Source organism: Artemia franciscana, chromosome 12, assembly GCF_032884065.1.
Source record: "Artemia franciscana chromosome 12, ASM3288406v1, whole genome shotgun sequence".
In the NCBI taxonomy this organism is placed as follows: domain Eukaryota; kingdom Metazoa; phylum Arthropoda; class Branchiopoda; order Anostraca; family Artemiidae; genus Artemia; species Artemia franciscana.
In genome coordinates, this window is record NC_088874.1 from 28,143,358 (window position 1) to 28,162,691 (window position 19,334).

At 34.7% G+C, this 19,334-nt stretch overlaps 1 protein-coding gene across 2 annotated transcripts in view; it reads right to left on the minus strand.

The window, feature by feature from the left end:
* Positions 1-19,334, minus strand: part of LOC136033949 (endoplasmic reticulum resident protein 44-like) — a 38,761-nt gene that overhangs the window by 6,267 nt on the left and 13,160 nt on the right. For both annotated transcript variants that reach the window (XM_065714971.1, XM_065714972.1), the window contains exons 3-6: positions 15,477-15,626; positions 11,959-12,143; positions 8,410-8,525; positions 137-231 (exon numbers count right to left, since the gene is read on the minus strand). In XM_065714971.1, the coding sequence (XP_065571043.1) occupies positions 137-231; positions 8,410-8,525; positions 11,959-12,143; positions 15,477-15,626 (546 nt within the window). The remainder of the gene's footprint in view (positions 1-136; positions 232-8,409; positions 8,526-11,958; positions 12,144-15,476; positions 15,627-19,334) is intronic.

Below are 19,334 nucleotides of genomic sequence, written 5' to 3' on the forward strand. Positions count from 1 at the left end.
ATGTCGAAAGTTCACTTCACCGAACGACGTTCTGTCCCCTGGTACTCATTTTAATAGAAAAAGAATGTGTAAATATAAAAAAATGTAATATAGGAAAAGAAGGTGTAAATATAATAAAGAATGCGTATATTCATACCCATAAAAGTTTCATCATCTTCTGTCGAGCGAGCTTTGGCAGGGCGAAAGCTAATTATGTCCGAACCAGGTGGATGCATCATACGAACAGTTTCCCTTGAAAAGAAGTATTATTTTTCTAACATTAAAGAATATATTTTAAAATAAAGTATTCCGATATCACATAAAATACATCTAACTGATAAATTAAATGAATATGAATTGTCTATACAAGTGCCATTTTTCGAAAATAAATGGCCAAAGTGGTTTGCTGGAGCCAGGGACATATCCAGAATTTTTTTCGGGGGGTGGGTGGGGGTGTTGTTTACGAAAAATTTTTTATTGGAGGGAGTAAGAGGGGGTTCACAAAGATCATTTTTTGGGAGGGGGTAGGGTACAAACGAAACTTTGGGAAAAGGCATCAAAAATTGGTTTATATTAATTTTTGTTACGTTTTTACAAGTTGGACAAACATTTCGGCGGGGGGGGGGGGAGGGGTTCAAACCCCCTACCGCCTGGACGTGATCTTGGTTGAAGTAGACCATCACCAAACTTCTTTATAAGGCTGAATGGGCTGAGAAAACTTTTACATACTATGCCTGGTGGTTATTTTCTGGCCCAGAACAAAACGTAGGTGTGTACAGTAGTATCAATCATAAAGAGGTAGGACAACACGAGGATCTTGCTCGAAGGGGATAATAATACATAGTTTATGACTAAAAGGTGCTTGCCCCTGACAAAACAAATTAAGTTTTATCAGACTTTAATTTTCTGATAAACATGAAGTAAGTTTTTGAAATTCAAAACAAAATTCGACCGACTCGGTTAAAACATTAATGTTACTCATCATGCCGCCAAAACCTGTAATTGACACAGCTGTGAGAAATAGAGTAAACACATACACACACAAAAAAGCTTAAAGAATGTGATGTAAGAATAACTAACCTGCTGAGCTGTAAATGAACAAACTGTGTTCAACGTGTCTAAACTAAAGAAAACGACTATGACACTGATCAGCCACAAGTCAACATTTCAGGTCCTCCAGAGCCGTTAACGGCACATATAAAGTCAAATTGACATTTTGGTTCCTGGCTCTTTTTTTACAGGGATAGTTAGCAAATCTGTCACCTATCTTGCACCAACGAAAATTAAACCCTGGGCCCCATATTGCCAAACAGAACATCAACCCGACTGTGCTACCACAGAGTAGAATTTGTCAGATCTTTACGGGCGTGGGGAGTGTAATGTGGAATCCGATCGCACTACCTTTGGATGAGGTCCCAGACACTTACCACTGTGCTAGATGACTCTTAGCTGTGATTAAGGGGTTTGGGTATTCCACATTATGAAACATTTATTATTAATCCATAAGGGCACACAAAGCAGAAACTTCACATACCAAAAAAAATAAAGAAAGGACAACCTTCTTATCAGAAAATATTTTCCAAAAGGGAATCCGTGCAACAACACGGGGCATTTCAAACACGTCGTAAACGCAGGAAAGAATGAGTCCAGGAAAGAATGTCTCGAGCTTTGTAGCAAAAAAAGGCAGTCGAACGATTTCGTACGTTTCTCACTTGAGAAACGTACATTACGTGCGTACATGAAACAAAAGTACATGAATGGGATTGTCCTTGCGGATTTCAAATTATCACCTGGTGGAAAAACGAGATATATAATACAAAAACAAGATGCCGGTTATCTAAAGACCAATTCACATACATGCTTCGCTAGACATCAATGTCAAGGCATAATCATCATCTACCAGTCATAGTCTACCACCAGTCAGTCGTGAAGGTAAGTGACAATGGCTAAAAATTGATCTCTAACTAGAACACGTGTGAGCAAGCATTCACTAGACACTCTTAGAATTACCGATAGATTTACCAAAAGGAACTAATTCTGACGTATTACGTTGCACATCATATATGAGCTATGAATGTATATAGTGAATGTAATCCAATCGTTTAATCGAAGTATTGTTTTTCGCCTTTTTCTTTTTCCTTTTTATTTTTTTTTCTTTATACTCCGCCATGTTGTTGTTCTGATGGTGGGCTAAAATAAACTATCTATCTATCTATCTTACATGTTCCGGCGATTTCAAGACGTTCCTCACTAAACTAAAACACATTATAAAGAGATGCAACAGGTTGATATTGTAAACTGTTAATTTAGAACTGTAAAAAGATTTACGTAAAATGGCTTTCCTAATCAAGATTTATGATTAGCTGCTACTCCTGAGCAAATATTAGCTTATACCAGCTTAAGATTAAAAAAAATGTGACTTTTTGATAGAATGTTTGGTTATACAATCTATCAGGTTAAAAACCCAAAGCAGTATCTGACAATTTAGTAAATAGTCTTTTGCTGTCCTAATAAAAGCCCTCTTGCGAATCTTTATCCACTGACAGAATCATACTAAGCGACAAGTAAAATTCTTTATAAATTAAAAAAAATTTCAACAGAAAACCTCAAAACTTTTTATCATTCTCTAAAATTATGAAAAATTTTACGTAGACCATTTAGTTTCGGCCACGACGAAGAGTTAGGAGACTGAAAACAAAGGAAACTAAAAAAAAAAAACGACAAAAATGTCAAATTCCCCCCTAAAAAACGTCATCTAGCGTTGCCCAGCAAAATATATCCTAAATAACTATTTTGGTACAAATATTATTTAAATAAAAGAATCATTTGCACCTACTTTATTTATTTCTTCTTTACGCTTAATTTACATTGGATCGAAGACGAAAGTTTAATTTTTGCCAAAAGTGAACACAAGCAATTTCTGGATTGTTACCTCATTTTTTCTTGTTTTTATTTTGGCAATACGTTTATCTTTTATTTTCACTTTAGTTTTTTTTTATTTTACATGAATCGAAGTTTGTGTACACTTATTAAAATTTATTCAATTGGATTTCAACTTAATTGAAGCGCGATTGAACTTTTTCGCGTTCTACCAGCTATATTTCGCAGTCAGTGGCGTTAATATTTTTTGCTTTTCAGTTTTGTCTTTTTGAGCATCAAACAATAAGTTTTTTTTTGCAAACCAAGTTTGAAATGTTACACACATCTCAAAGCGTAAAAGATTTCTTACAAATAATTTCCCTATCATGGTATGTGCGAAAGCATACAACTAATAAAGACAACCCCCTCCACACCACATTACAGCCAAAAAATATGTTTAATTTTCAAATGCAACACAATCATCGTTTCACCCTGATCCAGGAATGGTTCTGATAATCCATTTTAGACTTACAAGTAAATAGTAGTGAATAAAAAAAAAATTATTGACAAATTGAAAAAAACGTTAGGGAACCCCGTGAAAACGGCAGCAAATCGAAATGAAAAGTACGCCATTGAAATCCTGACGCCTGAAAACCTTTAGATTCAGGTTTATACCCCTCCAGTTGAAGAACTGAAGAAGATCCTATTTTAGCTTCGGTAGCATTGAGATATTACGAATCACATTTTTTTTTGCGCTAGCAGGCGACTGGAGACATTTTAGAGAGAGGGCTCATTTGAAAGCTGATACTCTCAACTTACCACTTTTATTATAGTTGCTTTGAAAGCACTAAAGTAAAAATCAATCTAATCACAAAATTGAATGTTTGGTGCCATTTCGGTGTTATACCAAAAATGAAAGCACACAATTAGGAATGGTCATAAACTCGTTAACAGAAGTTTTATTCTCTTATGCGGTCTATTCGATTCATTTTCATGTTAGCCATGTTCATGGCTAACATGCCATGTTTCACGTAGCCGTGTTTCATGGCTACGTTAAATAATTTGCAGCGTTGTCACATAATGGGGTTAAATCGATTTCTTTCACAAAGAAGGAGAGATTGTTACCACTATACTACCATTACTACAAATAACTCACTGCAGTACCAATTCGCCTGAGGCCAACACAGCTACACACGCTCCTTCTCCATCTCAATTCATTTAAAGCCTCCCTCTTTATACCCTTCAAAGAGGGTCCAGTTTCAACTAAATCCTTCCATACGACCTCCTCCTACCCAATTTCGGGAAGAACTGCTTTTCATTTGGCCCTAGATGGTTGCCCGAAAAGGACGATCTTTGATAATCTATCGTACTTCATCTGCAGAACGGTTTCATCACAATTTTTCTTCTCTAATTATATCTCAGGATAGAACCACGAACCACGATAGAACCACGAAGGCAGGATAGAACCGTTTTCGTACAGCTTACTGTTTGAAATAAGGATATTTACATGAGTACCCAAAACAATCAGTAAAAATCCCTCTGGAAAACATCTAATAAATCCTCTTCTGTCTTTCGGAGTGCCCATACTTCAGAACCCTACTTGACCACTGTCATCACTTTAGCTGAACATTAAAACAGGATAATTAAGTGTAACCTGTCGACTAAAATAGACCGAAGTTACTCAAATGTAGCGCGGCTTCCATACTTCAATATGGCAATTAAACATTATAAAAGGATGAAAAAAATTTAATTTGTACCATGACACATAAAGAGGTTACAGAGAAGTTGAACGTCATCATCCTTGCACCGTTACAACTGGATCCTTCAGTTCAACTTGGGCGATGAAACGCACTCAGGCTATTCGAAAGCATTAAGTCATTTCATTTGTAATGACAGCTAAATATATAAAAGAACACAAAAACCTGCGCAAGGAAACCTGGCTGAGTGAAACAACATTGGGGTAAGCTAGTATTGTTGCTATGTACAGCACGTGATATAGGATTTTTTTTCCAGTGACAAACCAGACCCTTGGAACACGATTCAAAAATATCAGTGGAAAAAAAGAAGTTGTCAAAGGATTGTCAAACTGCAAACTGTAAACACACGAAATGTTTAAACCTAGATAACGACCTGGAAAACTATAATTTTTTCGACCTCTTTTTCCTCGACTCACAATTTTTTTCAATTATGCATTTATAAGTCAGGTCAATTTGGTATTTACGTTATGTAAAAACCCAATTCGTTTTGCATTCTTCTTTTCGCTTATATTCACAAATCCTAAGAAAAATAAATAATTAAACTTTGCTTTTTAGTACATTTTCGAAATGAACTAAAAAAAATAAAAAAAATATATAGTTATTCTTTCGGAGTGAAGTTGTCAAATTCACAATATTAGTTAGAAACTCAAGATCCAAATTGCGAGTACAGCATTTTCATGACCTAGTTTGTTACTTAAACGGCAAAATTATAATCCTGATTATGGATATGCCACTTTTTCAGTGGCATAATGGCTCACTTTTTGCCTTTTTCGAAGCTTAGATTAACACAAAATCCTTGTTTAAAAAAACTAGAAAACTGAAACGAATTGCTTTGCTGTGTTAACATGGTTCTACTAAGAACTCTAAAATACTTACACCCAAAGTATTGCTAATTACAGAATTGACTGTGGTAGAGAAAACACAAATCGTATTATTACCGCAAGTAATAATGATCTGGCTACAAGATAACCAGAAATAGTCCCAATGCGAACTGTAAAAACACCAAAAAAACGCGGAAGAATTAGTAGAATATGTTTCACGTCACAGAATTCCAAAGGAAATCTTGACAGATAATAAAACCAATTTATAATCAAAATATATATTCGAAAATTATAAGAAATTCAGGATTTTAAGCAAGTATTCACTACTCCATTCCATCATTAGACAAATGGAGTGACAGAAAGATTTAAAGGAACTCTAATTAGTACATTGCGACGTTTTGCATGCTATGATGTAAATCTGGGGGACAAAATGCTTCCTTATCTCCTTTTTGCATATAGAGAAACCCCATATCTGGCCACAAGTTTTTCACCATTCGAATTACTATACGAGGAAAATCCTAGTGGAGTACTAGAGGAAATCCTAGAGGAGTAGATATACTAAAGGAATCATGCGAAGAGAATGAGAAAGGCGTAGAAACAGTGATAACATACTTGCTATCGCTACGGGAAAGATTAAATAAATATCATTAGCTTGCCAAGCAAGTAGAGTGAGAATATTAACCAGGATGCGCGAATCCACGGAAGGAGATGAAGTCCTCACATTATTACGAAATTTTGAAGTCAGTAGGCTCCATAGCATTTATATCAATTTTAGACTTAAGAAGAGGGTACTGGCAAGTGAAAATACATCCAGAAGATTCAGAAAAAAAAGTGCTTTGATTACGCCCTTTGGGTTACACCAGTTTAGGTACATGCCTTTTGGACTTAAATGGGTCCCAGCAACTTTCCAAAGACTAGTAGATTGTATCTTAAAATCGTTACTATATACAAGAGCATACCTGAATGATATCATAGTTTTTTTTTCAGATTCCTTTAATGGACATATAATTCACACGAGACAAGTTTTAACCAGACTTAGAAGGAGAGGATTGACTTTAAATCTAAGCAATGGAAATTGGTACAGTCACAAACAGAGTGCCTTGTCCACAAAATTGGGAACGGTGTTATAGCCCCATCAACGGAAAAAACTGAAAAAATTAGAAACGCAGCGGACCCAAATACAAAGAAAGAAGTTCTGTCGTTTCTAGGACTGGCAGGATATTATCAAAAATTACCCCAAACTTTGCAGCAATAGCTAAACTTTTAACGGATCTAACAAAAAAGGTCTCTTAGACCCCCAGAAATGGACAGGATTGGAAAAAAAATACATTTGATACACTTAAGAACACAACTTGTAGCGAAAGAATACTGAGAAATCCGGATTTTGACAGCTCGATGAGAGCTCAGATTACGGACTGGGGCAGTGTTATCCCAAAAAATTAAATATGGGGAGCATCCAATCATATTTACATGCAGAAAATTATCGAAAGCAGAATAAAATTATAGTACATTTGAAAAAAAAATGTTTTAAAATAGTATATACGATCAAAAAACTTGACTATTATGCGTATAAACGGATATTTAAGATCATAACGGATCAAAACCCATTAAGATGGCTAGCCGTCCTGGCTGAGTGGTTGGCGCGCTGGTGTGGGAATTCTTTGTCCAAGGGACACGGGTTCAATCCCAGTTGTGACCAGTTATTTAGTGTGGGACGGGGGTCAGTGGCATGACTCTGTAAGCTCAGCCAGAATCGACCCAGCTCTAAATGGGCACCTAGAGAAATGTGGGGAAGGTAAGCAGGAAGGGTGTGTGAAAGCACAGGATGGTTGGCCCTCAGTCTCCCATTGCGCTTCCTGGCTGAAGGGCCATGAAACGGAGATCAGCAACGCCAGTTTGGACCATAAGGGTCTAGTGCCGTCTTACTTACTTACTTTTACTTACATTAAGATGCCTAAATATAATGAAACCAGGTAACCAACGACCGGAACAGTGAGCCCTGTGCCTACAAGAATACGGCTTCAAAACAAAATCAAGAACGGAGACAAATAATGAGAAGGCTGACGGTGTGTCCCAATTGTGAAAAAAATACAGCTTAGGGGAGATAAAGGGGTCCAGGACCTACAGGAGGTATTGAATTTCGGGTTAGACCGGAAAGTCTATGTATCCGAATTTCATCTTCAGTTGGCATCGATCGCGAACGCTTGTATTTTCGGTCACGAATAATCCTAAGTTATGCCATAGGGCAAGTCGTTTTTCAATTCAAGCGTGGATTTATTTTCACCCCTGGAGGTTAAACGGCTCGCTCAGTCAATCTTTTTTGTCGTCTGGCATCGTTGTTTATATCAGAAGCCAATTCTTCGCTTCCTCAAAATGTAAATTTTGTGAGAGCAATATCAGTGCCTAAGAGCTTATAGAGCCTTGAGACCGTCCGATCTCGTTACTATACTCTAGCGGGGCCAGTAGCGGTAATGATTTGACTCTACCACATCGCCATCGCCATACACCGCCACCACCAGAGAAGTTACATAATGGATCCAGTGAAGATGTAAAGAACAGAGTGGCCAATACCAATGGTTTTTTCAGAGCTGAAATAAGTTTAGAGTGGCCGAGCATTGTTCTGAAACGTGGGTGCTTTGAAAGACTGAGGGCGGAGAAGGGGCGTGCGCAGCTATGTTAGCCCCAAATGGCTTGGCACTACAATGAGTTGTTAGTAGTAGCGGTAGCAATTAGTACATGTCTTCTATGAAAAAGAAAGAACCTTCTAATTTTTATGATTTGTGTTTTTCCTATTACAGGCAAAAGTTTCCTATGGTTTCATTTCGCGTTTTGAAGTGGCTACACTTTTTTTTGGAAAGAGGACAGAAACCGATTTCTTCGGTTTGAAATTAATTCAGTTAATTCTATTTTGGATAAATTTATGTGACAAATATATGGTCACAGTAACTACAGGAAAGAATAGGAGAAAGTGAAGGCAAAAAAAATTTACATACCCATATCCAGCTAAGAAGATACAATCATCCTTCAGAACCGACGATACTTTTCTATAGTTTTCATAATGCGATGAATTCTTGTCCTCGAAATATCCAAGAACATACCTCTTCGTTGACTAAAATAATTCACTTTTGTAATCATTTGATTACCAAATTTCAGAGAGGTTTAAATATAAATAAAGAGAAATATAGCAGAACCGTGAAGCTAGAATTATTGTTGGCACTAATCTACTCCTAAAGGTGTCATCAGAACTTAATATCTGGAAATCAATGTTAGAAATATACCTCAATGGGACCTAGGAGTCATGGAGACTTCCACTCCAACTGATGAAATGCCATTCCAGTTAAAAATGTAGGGCTATGAGTCCTACAAATTGATATGGAAAAGCAGGCTCCAAGAATAAGAGTCAAACAGTTGGGCCTTCCTGGTTTACAGACTCCGCGGCTAGGAAGTATAACTTAACCTATAAACATAAGAAACATATGCCAATTTCTCTTTGCTTTTTTCATTCATCCTAGGATTATCAAAACTAATGGCACCTTTATGCAGTTTGCACATTATTTTCCTTTCGGTTCTTACCTCAAAATATCATAGGAGATACATCTTCATCGACCCAAGCAATTCAACAGCAAAATAGCCCAAAAATTAAATTAATTAAACTACAATATTATAGAGAAAACGTTTGAGCTTATCATATGAAACTTTGGGGGTCGTTAACATTCAAAATTAAAGCGGGTCGGACAAGGAATCACCTCTTCTAAGGTTCAAAACCCTTGGCGAAAATAAAGAAGAGAAAGAGAGACACATCAATATTACCCATACAAAAACGTAAAGTATGTAATTTAACGTAAAATGCTTTAAAAAAAGGTTGATCAAAAATGTTAAAAGTGTAATTTTTCTAGTTCACTTAGGTAGGGGACGGTTTTTCTTCAATGGTCACTTCAACAACGTGCTTCCAATTTCCATAACTTCATTTTAGAAGGGTTTCAGACTTTTTTCTAATGTCCCGAATTTTTTTTCGCATAACTAAAATTATTATTCAGTTGAATCTGAGTGGTAATTACTGGTTTATTATTACGGGAAATATTGGTCACAAGGCAGTTCTTTAAATCCCGTTTTTTGGTATTTCGGCTACTTTGGGCTATGTTGGGCTCTTTGCTAGGTTGCAGTTACTGCTGCAACCACGATGGATAAGAACTGAAACTATTAATCAAGTATATAAAAAAAAGAAACAAAACATTCCTTTTTGGAACTGTGTCGGTGACCTTTTCAAGCATTTGGGGCTGGAAACTAAGAGACACAAAACAGCTTACATGTATAATTTAATTATGTTTTGGAATCTCTTTCTTTTTTAAAGATTTTACTTTTTATAGCGCACTTTCTTTTTTTATATTTATAACCTAACCTAACCTACCTACACTAAGACTGCATCCTAAATAATTATAATAATAAAAGTATTGCTTCCAATTAAAGAGAGAGAGAGTTGGAGGCACAAACAATTCTTTCTATAAGATGGAGGATAATTTTTTTTTCAAATGTCCGGAGATTGACGGAAAGCACTAGGAATTGTATTTCCGAATGTTGCTACATGCTCCAGTAATTGACTTCCCTCCTTGAAAAAACTAGAAGGCCTAAAGTAAAATTCCTGCTTACACTCAGGAATTAAAAAACAATACTTATTAACAAACTTCCGGCTTTAAAGGAAATTTGGCAAGCTTTAAATTCATATGACAGAAGGTCAAATCGTTGTTTTTTCTTATAAAGGGAAGGGGAAGGACAGTAAAATTACGTTAAAGTAACGTAGGGTAGAAACTCTCACACAATAAAGACAATTTAACATAAGTCAAACTTGTATCATTTGCAAGAAAAGATGTGTTGTTTAGTTATTTGGTCGAGTTAAATAGGAGTCGAGTAGCAGAAAAAGGGATGAGTTGCATGAGGACCGAGTGGAATGTAATCGAGTTGAATCGGTTGAACTAAATCATAATTCAATTTTATGTGGTTTGAGATCCATCAGAGTTGAGTTGAATTTAGTCAAGTTAAGTTAGGGTTGAATCAGGGTTAAGTTACAATGGAACCAAATAAAACGATTACGTTGGTTTACATCAGATTCCAGAAACGCCGTAACCAGAATGTAACTATCGAATCCCTTACATCATACACCATAATATTAACACTCAAAATCCGTCTGGATTCAAGTGTGTATCCAGGGCTTTATGTCTGGGGGGGGGGGTTAGAAAATATAATTCAAACGTATCAAAATTTGTTTATATGCATTTTTGTTACGTGTTTAAAGATAGGACAGAAATCGAAGGGGGGAGAGGGTCAAATCCGGTAACCCCATCCCTGAATACGACCTTGCCTGGGTTTAAAGGGGATTTACAGATAATGTAACAACAATTCATGATACCAATAAAAGAGAGATAACTAAAATTTACTATTTATTGACACACACTGTCACTGCCAAGCACGTCAATAATCTTACTTTTAATTTCTCGTTACATTACTCGCGGCAAATGATTTAGTAAATCTAGCGTAAAATTGGTATATTTTGAAGCTACCCAAAACCCCTCATAATAATTTCGTATATCTAGCGTAAAATTGGTATATTTTGAAGCTACCCAAAACCCCCCATAATTCTAACTTAAAAAGGGTCAAGAAACAAAAACAAAAAAAATTAACAAAGGTAAAGTAATCCTAAAATGAAATAAAAACACCGTTAAAAAACTTAAAAATGTAATTTAACAAAAGTAAAGAAAACACATAAAAAGGAAATTCAGGACAGCTAAGAAACTTGAAAAAGAAATTTAGAAAAAGTCAAGAAAAGTAAATAAAAATTCCAACAAAAGTCAAGAATCCTAACAAGGAAATAAAAAAAAAAAATGTCAAATCACAATAGATCAGATACTTAGAAAAGCTCAGATATTTAAAGAGAAAATAAAAAATAACAAGAAAATTAAAAATTAAAGGTAAATGTTTAGTTTCGTTCCAGTTTAGAGCACTTAGAAATACTAATTTTAGAAGTGCATCCATTTCTGGTTGACCCTCCTTCTATATGGGGCAAGCTAAAAATTCGTAAAGTGGGCTTACTTACAGGTGACATTACCCATAGAACGAAGCGTATTAGTCCATGAGCCCCACGGGCAACGGGGCGAGGTCTGTATTCTATGTTTATTTAATAAACCTCGTTTGATTTTTAAAATTTGTTTTTTGAGTTTTATCACTCTGTGTTGAATAAATATAGAATAAAGACCTCGCCCCTCTGCCCACGGGACTCATGGACTAATACGCTTCGCTCTATGGGTAATGCTATCTGTAAGCAAGCCCACTTCACGTATTTTTAGTTTGCCCCATGGAGGAGGAGGGTCAAACAGAACTGGATGCGCTTATCTAATAATAATAAAGAAACAATATTCGATCATCAGAATCTTGCTATATACAGTAATGCACACTTTAGAGCACTTGGAATAAAAGTAAACATTTACCAAATTAAATTAAAGAAATGTGAAGAAACCTTAAAAGCAAATTTAAAAAGTAGGAAAGCTTACATCAAGATTTGCAAATTCTTTGAAATCTTCAACTATTTTCACTGGGTCTCTCAATTCTTCAGTAGCAAATTGCAAGAATGCCTCAGGCGACCTTTGACCCCGATATTCCTTTTTAGAAACTTGCCCATTTTTTATGACCTTGATTGTTGGGTATTTTGTAATGGCAAACCTTTGAGAAATTGAACCTAGAAAACAATTGTCATTAAAGAATGACAGAGAACTTCTTGTGCATTCCCAAACACAAAGTGGGCATGCCAGGATTATTCTACCACCCTAAAAATTTCGAAATTAAATAAGCATCGAACTATAGAAGATACCTTTTTTTAAATAGGAAACGCTGGAAAAAGTTAAAATACTCGCCATTTTTAAATTTCAATAAACCACAACAGATGAGTGTTTAAGGTGGTTGTCTCATTAACCATTAATACTTTGTCCCATTAAGGTGGTTGCCAATAACTGTTGGTAAAAGCCAACAACAGAAATACACTCTTTTAGATATTTATATTCTTCATCTGATAAAAAATTTAAAGAAAAACACCTCTGAGTTTTAATTTTACATTAAAGAAAAATAAAGACCACCTGTAAAATATGCTGTAAATACTAACTGAAATTTAAAATAAACTAAAATCAATTCAATTAATCTAATTAAATAAATTAATCAATTTAAGTTGATTTAAAACAGCTAACTAAATGTGAATATAAATTCATTTTAAAAAAGTAAAACCTTCTAGCATTAAGTTTATCCGATTTCAAAAAGGCAGCGCTACTTTTGCCGTAAAAATGAGCCAATGGAACTGAAACACTTTTTCATGCGGAAGTACAGGAAAGTTATATATCTTTTTCTTGTATTATTCTTTTTCTTTAACCTTTATTTACGGTTCAAAACTATTCTATTTATTTTGGGGTTCTATTTAAAACTATTTTTTTTTCATAATTTCATCCAAAATCAAGTTTCCACATCTTTTGACCCAACATTTTGTGCTAAGCAGCATTTATATGTTTATATGCTCCTCTAGTAAAACATTAATGGTAATCATTAGCAGAAACAGTCAAAATTTCAAATACTTATTAACTACAATGACGTAATTTCGTCAAAATCCTGGGGGGGGGGGGGGGGGGTTGGAGCCAATTTTCTCAAATTAAGTGAAAATGACAGTGAAAACTAATCTGTTTATCTGTGTATTTGAATTATGCAGGCTTATGTTAATTTCGGCAAAACTTTTTGCAGAAATTAATTTCAGCTGGGGGGCTAACTGAATTCTGGGGGGCAAACAGAGGTCTGGGGGGAAACGGGGTCTAGAAAGGGCAGTTGCCCCTCTGCCCATATAAAATTATGTCCATGATTAACTATAAGAGAGTATAATCTGATTATTATTAATTATAATGAACTCATTAAAATGCAAAGGACATTAAACAAAGTCATTTCTATCTCTGGATCCATTCTAACTGTTTTCATAGATAAAAAATATATGCTAATTGTTTTTCTCAAAATTACGAAGTTTTTAGGACGGTATTACATTTTCGTCAGTGTTACCATGCATAACCATGAAAACAAAGAAGTCAAACTCATTAGCTAAATTTGACAACGCTTTTCGTCTGTAAAAATTCGAACATCAAAAATCTGTATAGATTTCAAAAGATGATTCGTTTCACCCATGTATTTTTCTTTAAATTTGACACCGGCTTGTACGAAAAAAATACACAATTGTATACTGAGGAATTTTCACTAAAAATAAAATATCAATTTCCCCAAATTTTTAAGGATATACGAGTTTCCAGTTAACCAATTTAAACAATCATGAGTTTGGGGAGCTTATGGTTAAAAATCTTAAGAGACATTTGAATCTCAGACGCCAGGTGAGGTGGGAATACGCCTGATCCTACTGCAAGAACAAGAAGAATTTAAGCAATCATACTTCGATTCTCACTGTCCTTGGACCTTGAAAACCCTCCGATATTTATTAGCAACAAATGGGACGGCAAAAATGAATAAAAGAGAACACAAATACTAGTATAATGTTTATTTAGTTTTCGTTACTTAACTGTAACGAAATTTCAAAAGACAAATTCAAAAGACAATTTCAAAAGACAAATACATCTCATTAAGCTGTTTCGCACCAAATGTTTTAGCCCATTCGTTTCACAGACGTCTTTTTCTTTAAATTTGGCACTGGCTTCTACGAATAAACTACATAATTGTATAATGACGAATTTTCATTAAAAATAGAATGTCAGTTTTGCCCTAATTTTTAGCGATATATGGTTATATGGGTTTCCAGTTAACCAATTTAAACAATCATGAGTTTGGGGAGCTTATGATTAAAACATTTCCCAAGAAACATCTGAATCTCGGACGCCAAGTGAGGCGGGAAATGCGCCTGATCCTACTGCAAGAACAAGACGAATTTAAGCAATTATATTTCGATTCTCACTGTCCTTGGACCTTTAAAACCCTCCGATATTTATTAGCAACAAAATGGACGGGAAAAACGAATAAAAAGAGAACACAGTCAAGTTCAATGGGATGTCAAGTGGTATTAGTATAGTATCTATTAGTTTTCATTATTTAACTGATAAGATGCAAATACTGTCACATGCAAACACATATAGAAATAACCACTTTTTAGAACAAGAAAAAACTAGTTTGATCAACACCGTCCATGAAAATAAATCACGAAAATAAAATAGAAATTAAAAGCTACTAGAGACGCAGAAAACGTTGTCTAACTAAAAATTTAATTAATGTACTATTTGTGTGTTTCAATCAAAATCGGTTGAGAGACGCCCAATTCAATAGCCAACCAGGGCGCAATCAAATAAGGCGTTGATGGTCCCGCCACGTTAAGGCGAGTATTAATTGGCCAGTTGTTCGGATATCCCTTGATCAGCTTTGCCTGATAAAGGCTAAGGCAGATACAGATTTCTGGTATTTTTGGGAAATGCTGAAGGTGTATCGTTTTTACCATCACTGCGAAAATTAAGAAAAAAGAGTTAAAATGAAAAATTTAGAATAAAAGAATTACGATAAACGGATCACATGTGCACAAATAATCTCAGATTTGAAAAAAACTTAAGATTTATAGAAAAGTCTTTAGGAAATAACTTTTGCAATATTTCATTTTTTTAAGCTACTTCAAACCGCAAAGCTTAAACAAATGCTCATGGAAAACCCTTAGATTCAAAGCTTTGACCAAATTTCCATATTTTAAAGTAAGCAGTTCCAGCCCCTCCTATACCAGATTGGCGTAAGTGACAAGACTGTGGAAGATGGAATAGCTGTTGGCTCTAGTTTACTCCAGAAAGCGCCGGCTCATGGTCACGAAATATGGAACCCTCTGTGTGCTGGGTGAACCGTTCGTGTCTGGTGCCACACCAAGTACGAGGAATTAAGCACAATGACAAAATGACACTCACATCACAATGATGAACACACTGCCGCCATAAATGCAAAAAAAAAAAACATCAGCAGCAAAAGTACATGAAAGCGAGAACAGAAATACTTGAAGGGAATGACTTACTGTCGGTTTCACAGTCTACTTTGCCCAGGACAGCTCTTCCGGGAAACTGGGCTTGAATTTTATCGGCAGCTTCATCAAAAATTGGCGCTAACATATTACTAAAACGACACCAATCAGCATAAAAATTTAATATGACTAATTCATGAGAACCTGGAACAGAAAAACAATAATACCAGTTAGAACTTTGATATTGTCTTATAGCGTATTCGTAACAATTATCCTGACTTTTTAGACACATTTTTTAAAGAAAAAAACGACATAAAAACTTAAAAAGAAAGAAAGCAAACGACAGCTGTCATAAAAATGGAAAATTTTTTTTTTAGAAAAAAACGACATAAAAACTTAAAAAGAAAGAAAGCAAACGATAGCTGTCATAAAAATGGACGAAAACTTTTTTTGAAAAAAAAACGACATAAAAACTTAAAAAGAAAGAAAGCAAACGACAGCTGTCATAAAAATGGACAAAATTCTTTTTTAGAAAAAAACGACATAAAACTTAAAAAGAAAGAAAGCAAACGACAGCTGTCATAAAAATGGACATTTTTTTTTTTAGAAAAAAACGACATAAAAACTTAAAAAGAAAGAAAGTAAACGATAGCTGCCATAAAAATGGATAAAAACTTTTTTTTGAAAAAAAAACGACATAGAAACTTAAAAAGAAAGAAAGCAAACGACAGCTGTCATAAAAATGGACGAAAACTTTTTTTGAAAAAAAGACATAAAAACTTAAAAAGAAAGAAAGCAAACGACAGCTGTCATAAAAATGGAAAAAACGACATAAAAACTTAAAAAGAAAGAAAGCAAACGACAGCTGTCATAAAAACGGACAAATTTTTTTTTCAGAAAAAACGACATAAAAACTTAAAAAGAAAGAAAGCAAACGACAGCTGTCATAAAAATGGCTAAAAAGCTTGTGGGTCCTAATTAGATAAGAGAAGTAAGTCAACTCAACAGGGAGTTAAACAAATTTACTTCAATCTTTGCTGACATGGTTGGTATCTGACTTATCTGTCAGCCACTTATCTATCTGTCTATCTTATTAAACGCGCACAATAATTGTAGCCTAGATGTGTATATTTTTTCTCAAAAACGACACTGTATTTTTTTTTCTGAAAATTGGCACACTATAATTTTCCGGTCGGAAAAAACTGTCATAATTAGGTCACAATTTTGGGAAAGTTCGCTTAAGGCCTAAATTTTCAGAAAATATTTTTCATATAAATGACGTCATTTTCATCGTCCAACAGGCTCTACTGCTAGCACAAAAATATTTTGCTGAAGCATTGGAAATGGGTTATTTTGTGTAAGCTAAATCTAAAAAATAAACATGAATTTTCTCAATTATAAAAGAATACAAACGAACTGGTTGATAAATGTAATTAACCATTTAGGCCCTACTACCCACACTGAAAAAAGAGAAAATAATAATTATTCTTTATCTAGCTGTAAACCTGTAACAGAAATCATTTTATGAAAGTAAAACTTTCTAAAATGGATTAAGGAGTGATAGTTGACGAGCAGGGCTGCCAATTAATGATGACATTCTTTTGACTTGGTGAATAGTTTTTTTGTGGTGTTTTTTTTTACATAATATATGTGAGATTAAAACTTAGACTATCTTAGAGTTACGTTCTTCTGTATAAGCTATTTTAAATGATTTTTATTAAAAATAGATTTTATGGATTCTTATTCCAATAGAAAAAAAACAACATAAAAGATGTTATTAAACAGCTGGCACAGGAATTTAACAGGTTTAAAAAAAAATAATTTCAGATGGATTCTTTTACTGAAAAATCCTAATTAATTTAGTCGAAATCTTTCAGTGACAAAGGATGGAAAAAAAGAACTATTTACAAGTTCAAAACTAAACTTATATATGTAATAGACCAAGCAATAATTTTTAATCAAAAGGTATATAATGCCAAGGAAGTTTAAAGAAACCGTCTCAATAGGATGCCCACGTCATAATGTAAGCTATGATTTTCAAAAGGCAGGATTATTTGTCTCTCTACCAATGCTGCCCCCTCTGAAAAAAAAACCTGTCGATTGAGGATGAACCCCCATTTACAAATAAGGTGATTGGCTTACAAAAATAGGTCGCCAATGGAGTTAAAGCATATTTCTAATATGGAAGTTTAAGAGACATATATATATATATATATATATATATATATATATATATATATATATATATATATATATATATATATATATATATATAGGGTGGGGGGAAGCCCCCCACCCGATATTTTTGGTCACTCGGTAAAAAAAAGTCGATAAAATCGTGGTACTTTGCGCCACGATTGTTCCGACGTCGCTAAAATTCTTTGTTCGGTTCAATAAAGACCATAAATAGGTCGCCAATGGAGTTCTTACATGTCTTCTACAGAAGTTTCGAACTTGGTCGGTAAACGCAGCATTTTTACCGACTACTGCCATGATTTTACAGATGGTGCCGCACATTAAAATAGTGACGTGTTATGTTCCGAAATCTGAATCTCAGTTGGTAAACACAGCGGTTTTACTAGCTTGTGCAGTGATTTTACGTATTATATTCGAAACGGACATTATACTAATTATTGACTAAAAATAGTCGGTAAAAAAGACTATCCAGTCAGTAAAATCTCTTGCTCCCCCACCCCAAACATTTTGGCTAGTAACGACGTTGACTAGGACTGAAACTCCATCCGCACAGACAAAGGACTTCAAGCCCAGTGCGCTAACTACTCTGCTAGGACGGCTTAAACAAATTTCAGATTTTTCCTTGGATTCAAAAAATACCTTTTAACATGAAGCTTTTGTTGGCAACATCGGTTGTATGCCAAAATCATAATAAAAATGAGTGAAAAATGTAGTTGAGTGGAGAAAAACTTCGGGACAAAACAACCCCAGAGCCCAGGAGTAAGTGTTGTAAGTTATGCCTAGGGGCATATAAGCTTTTTTGGGAAGAGGGGGTCGTTTAAACTTTCAAAAAGGCTTATCCGATCGGAAAGCAGAAGTTTTAGAGTAACGTAATCAGAGGGCAACTACCACCCAACGCCCCTATCTTCCAAGTGGATTAGATCAAAATTTTGAGTTAGGCACTTTATTTAAAAAAGTCCAAAGGTCATATCAATGACCACAGGGTTGACACAACCCCCCAGAGCCCGGGGGCAAGGGTCGTAAGTAACAAGTCTTTTGAGTGCTGACAAGTCTATGAGGCGAAAAATAGATAAATCCAAGCAAAATATACTAAACACATAACACACACTCAACCATTTTGCTACAGTTTTCTCATTTTTTCTGTTGGGGTCCTTAGGGAAATCTCAAGGGAGGGAATGTTCTGCCTCCCTACTTGAGTAAATAATCAGTTATACTAAATAGTGACCATTTATAATTTTAACTTAAATATTCTTTTATGAAAAAAAAGACTTGCTTTTTACAATCTTTTCAATAGTTAGTAATTTGATACGTTTCACATATTTTACATTTTTACATATTTCGCATATTTACAGTAATTATGTCAGCATCATCTTAAAAAATGAAAATTTATCCTAATGTCCATAAATCTTCACACAAAATTCAAAACAAATAAAAAGATCTAACTTTATACTTGGTTTTTCTGGTAACTCATAGCCAATCACTAATTTTTAGTAATGAAACAACAGTCTGATTTTATACAGTGGGTAACAGAAACCAGAGGCCAAGAGGTTATTTCTCATTATAATGCCATTAGTTTCTATTAAAACTGAGATAAAGTTTATATTGATTTCTGGCAAATCTACCATGTTTTGTCTCACGGTTGGGAATTGAGTTGACTTTTCAGGAAAAAGTTTTCTAATTTTTCTTGGTTCCTCATAAAAGGGCACAAGCTATATT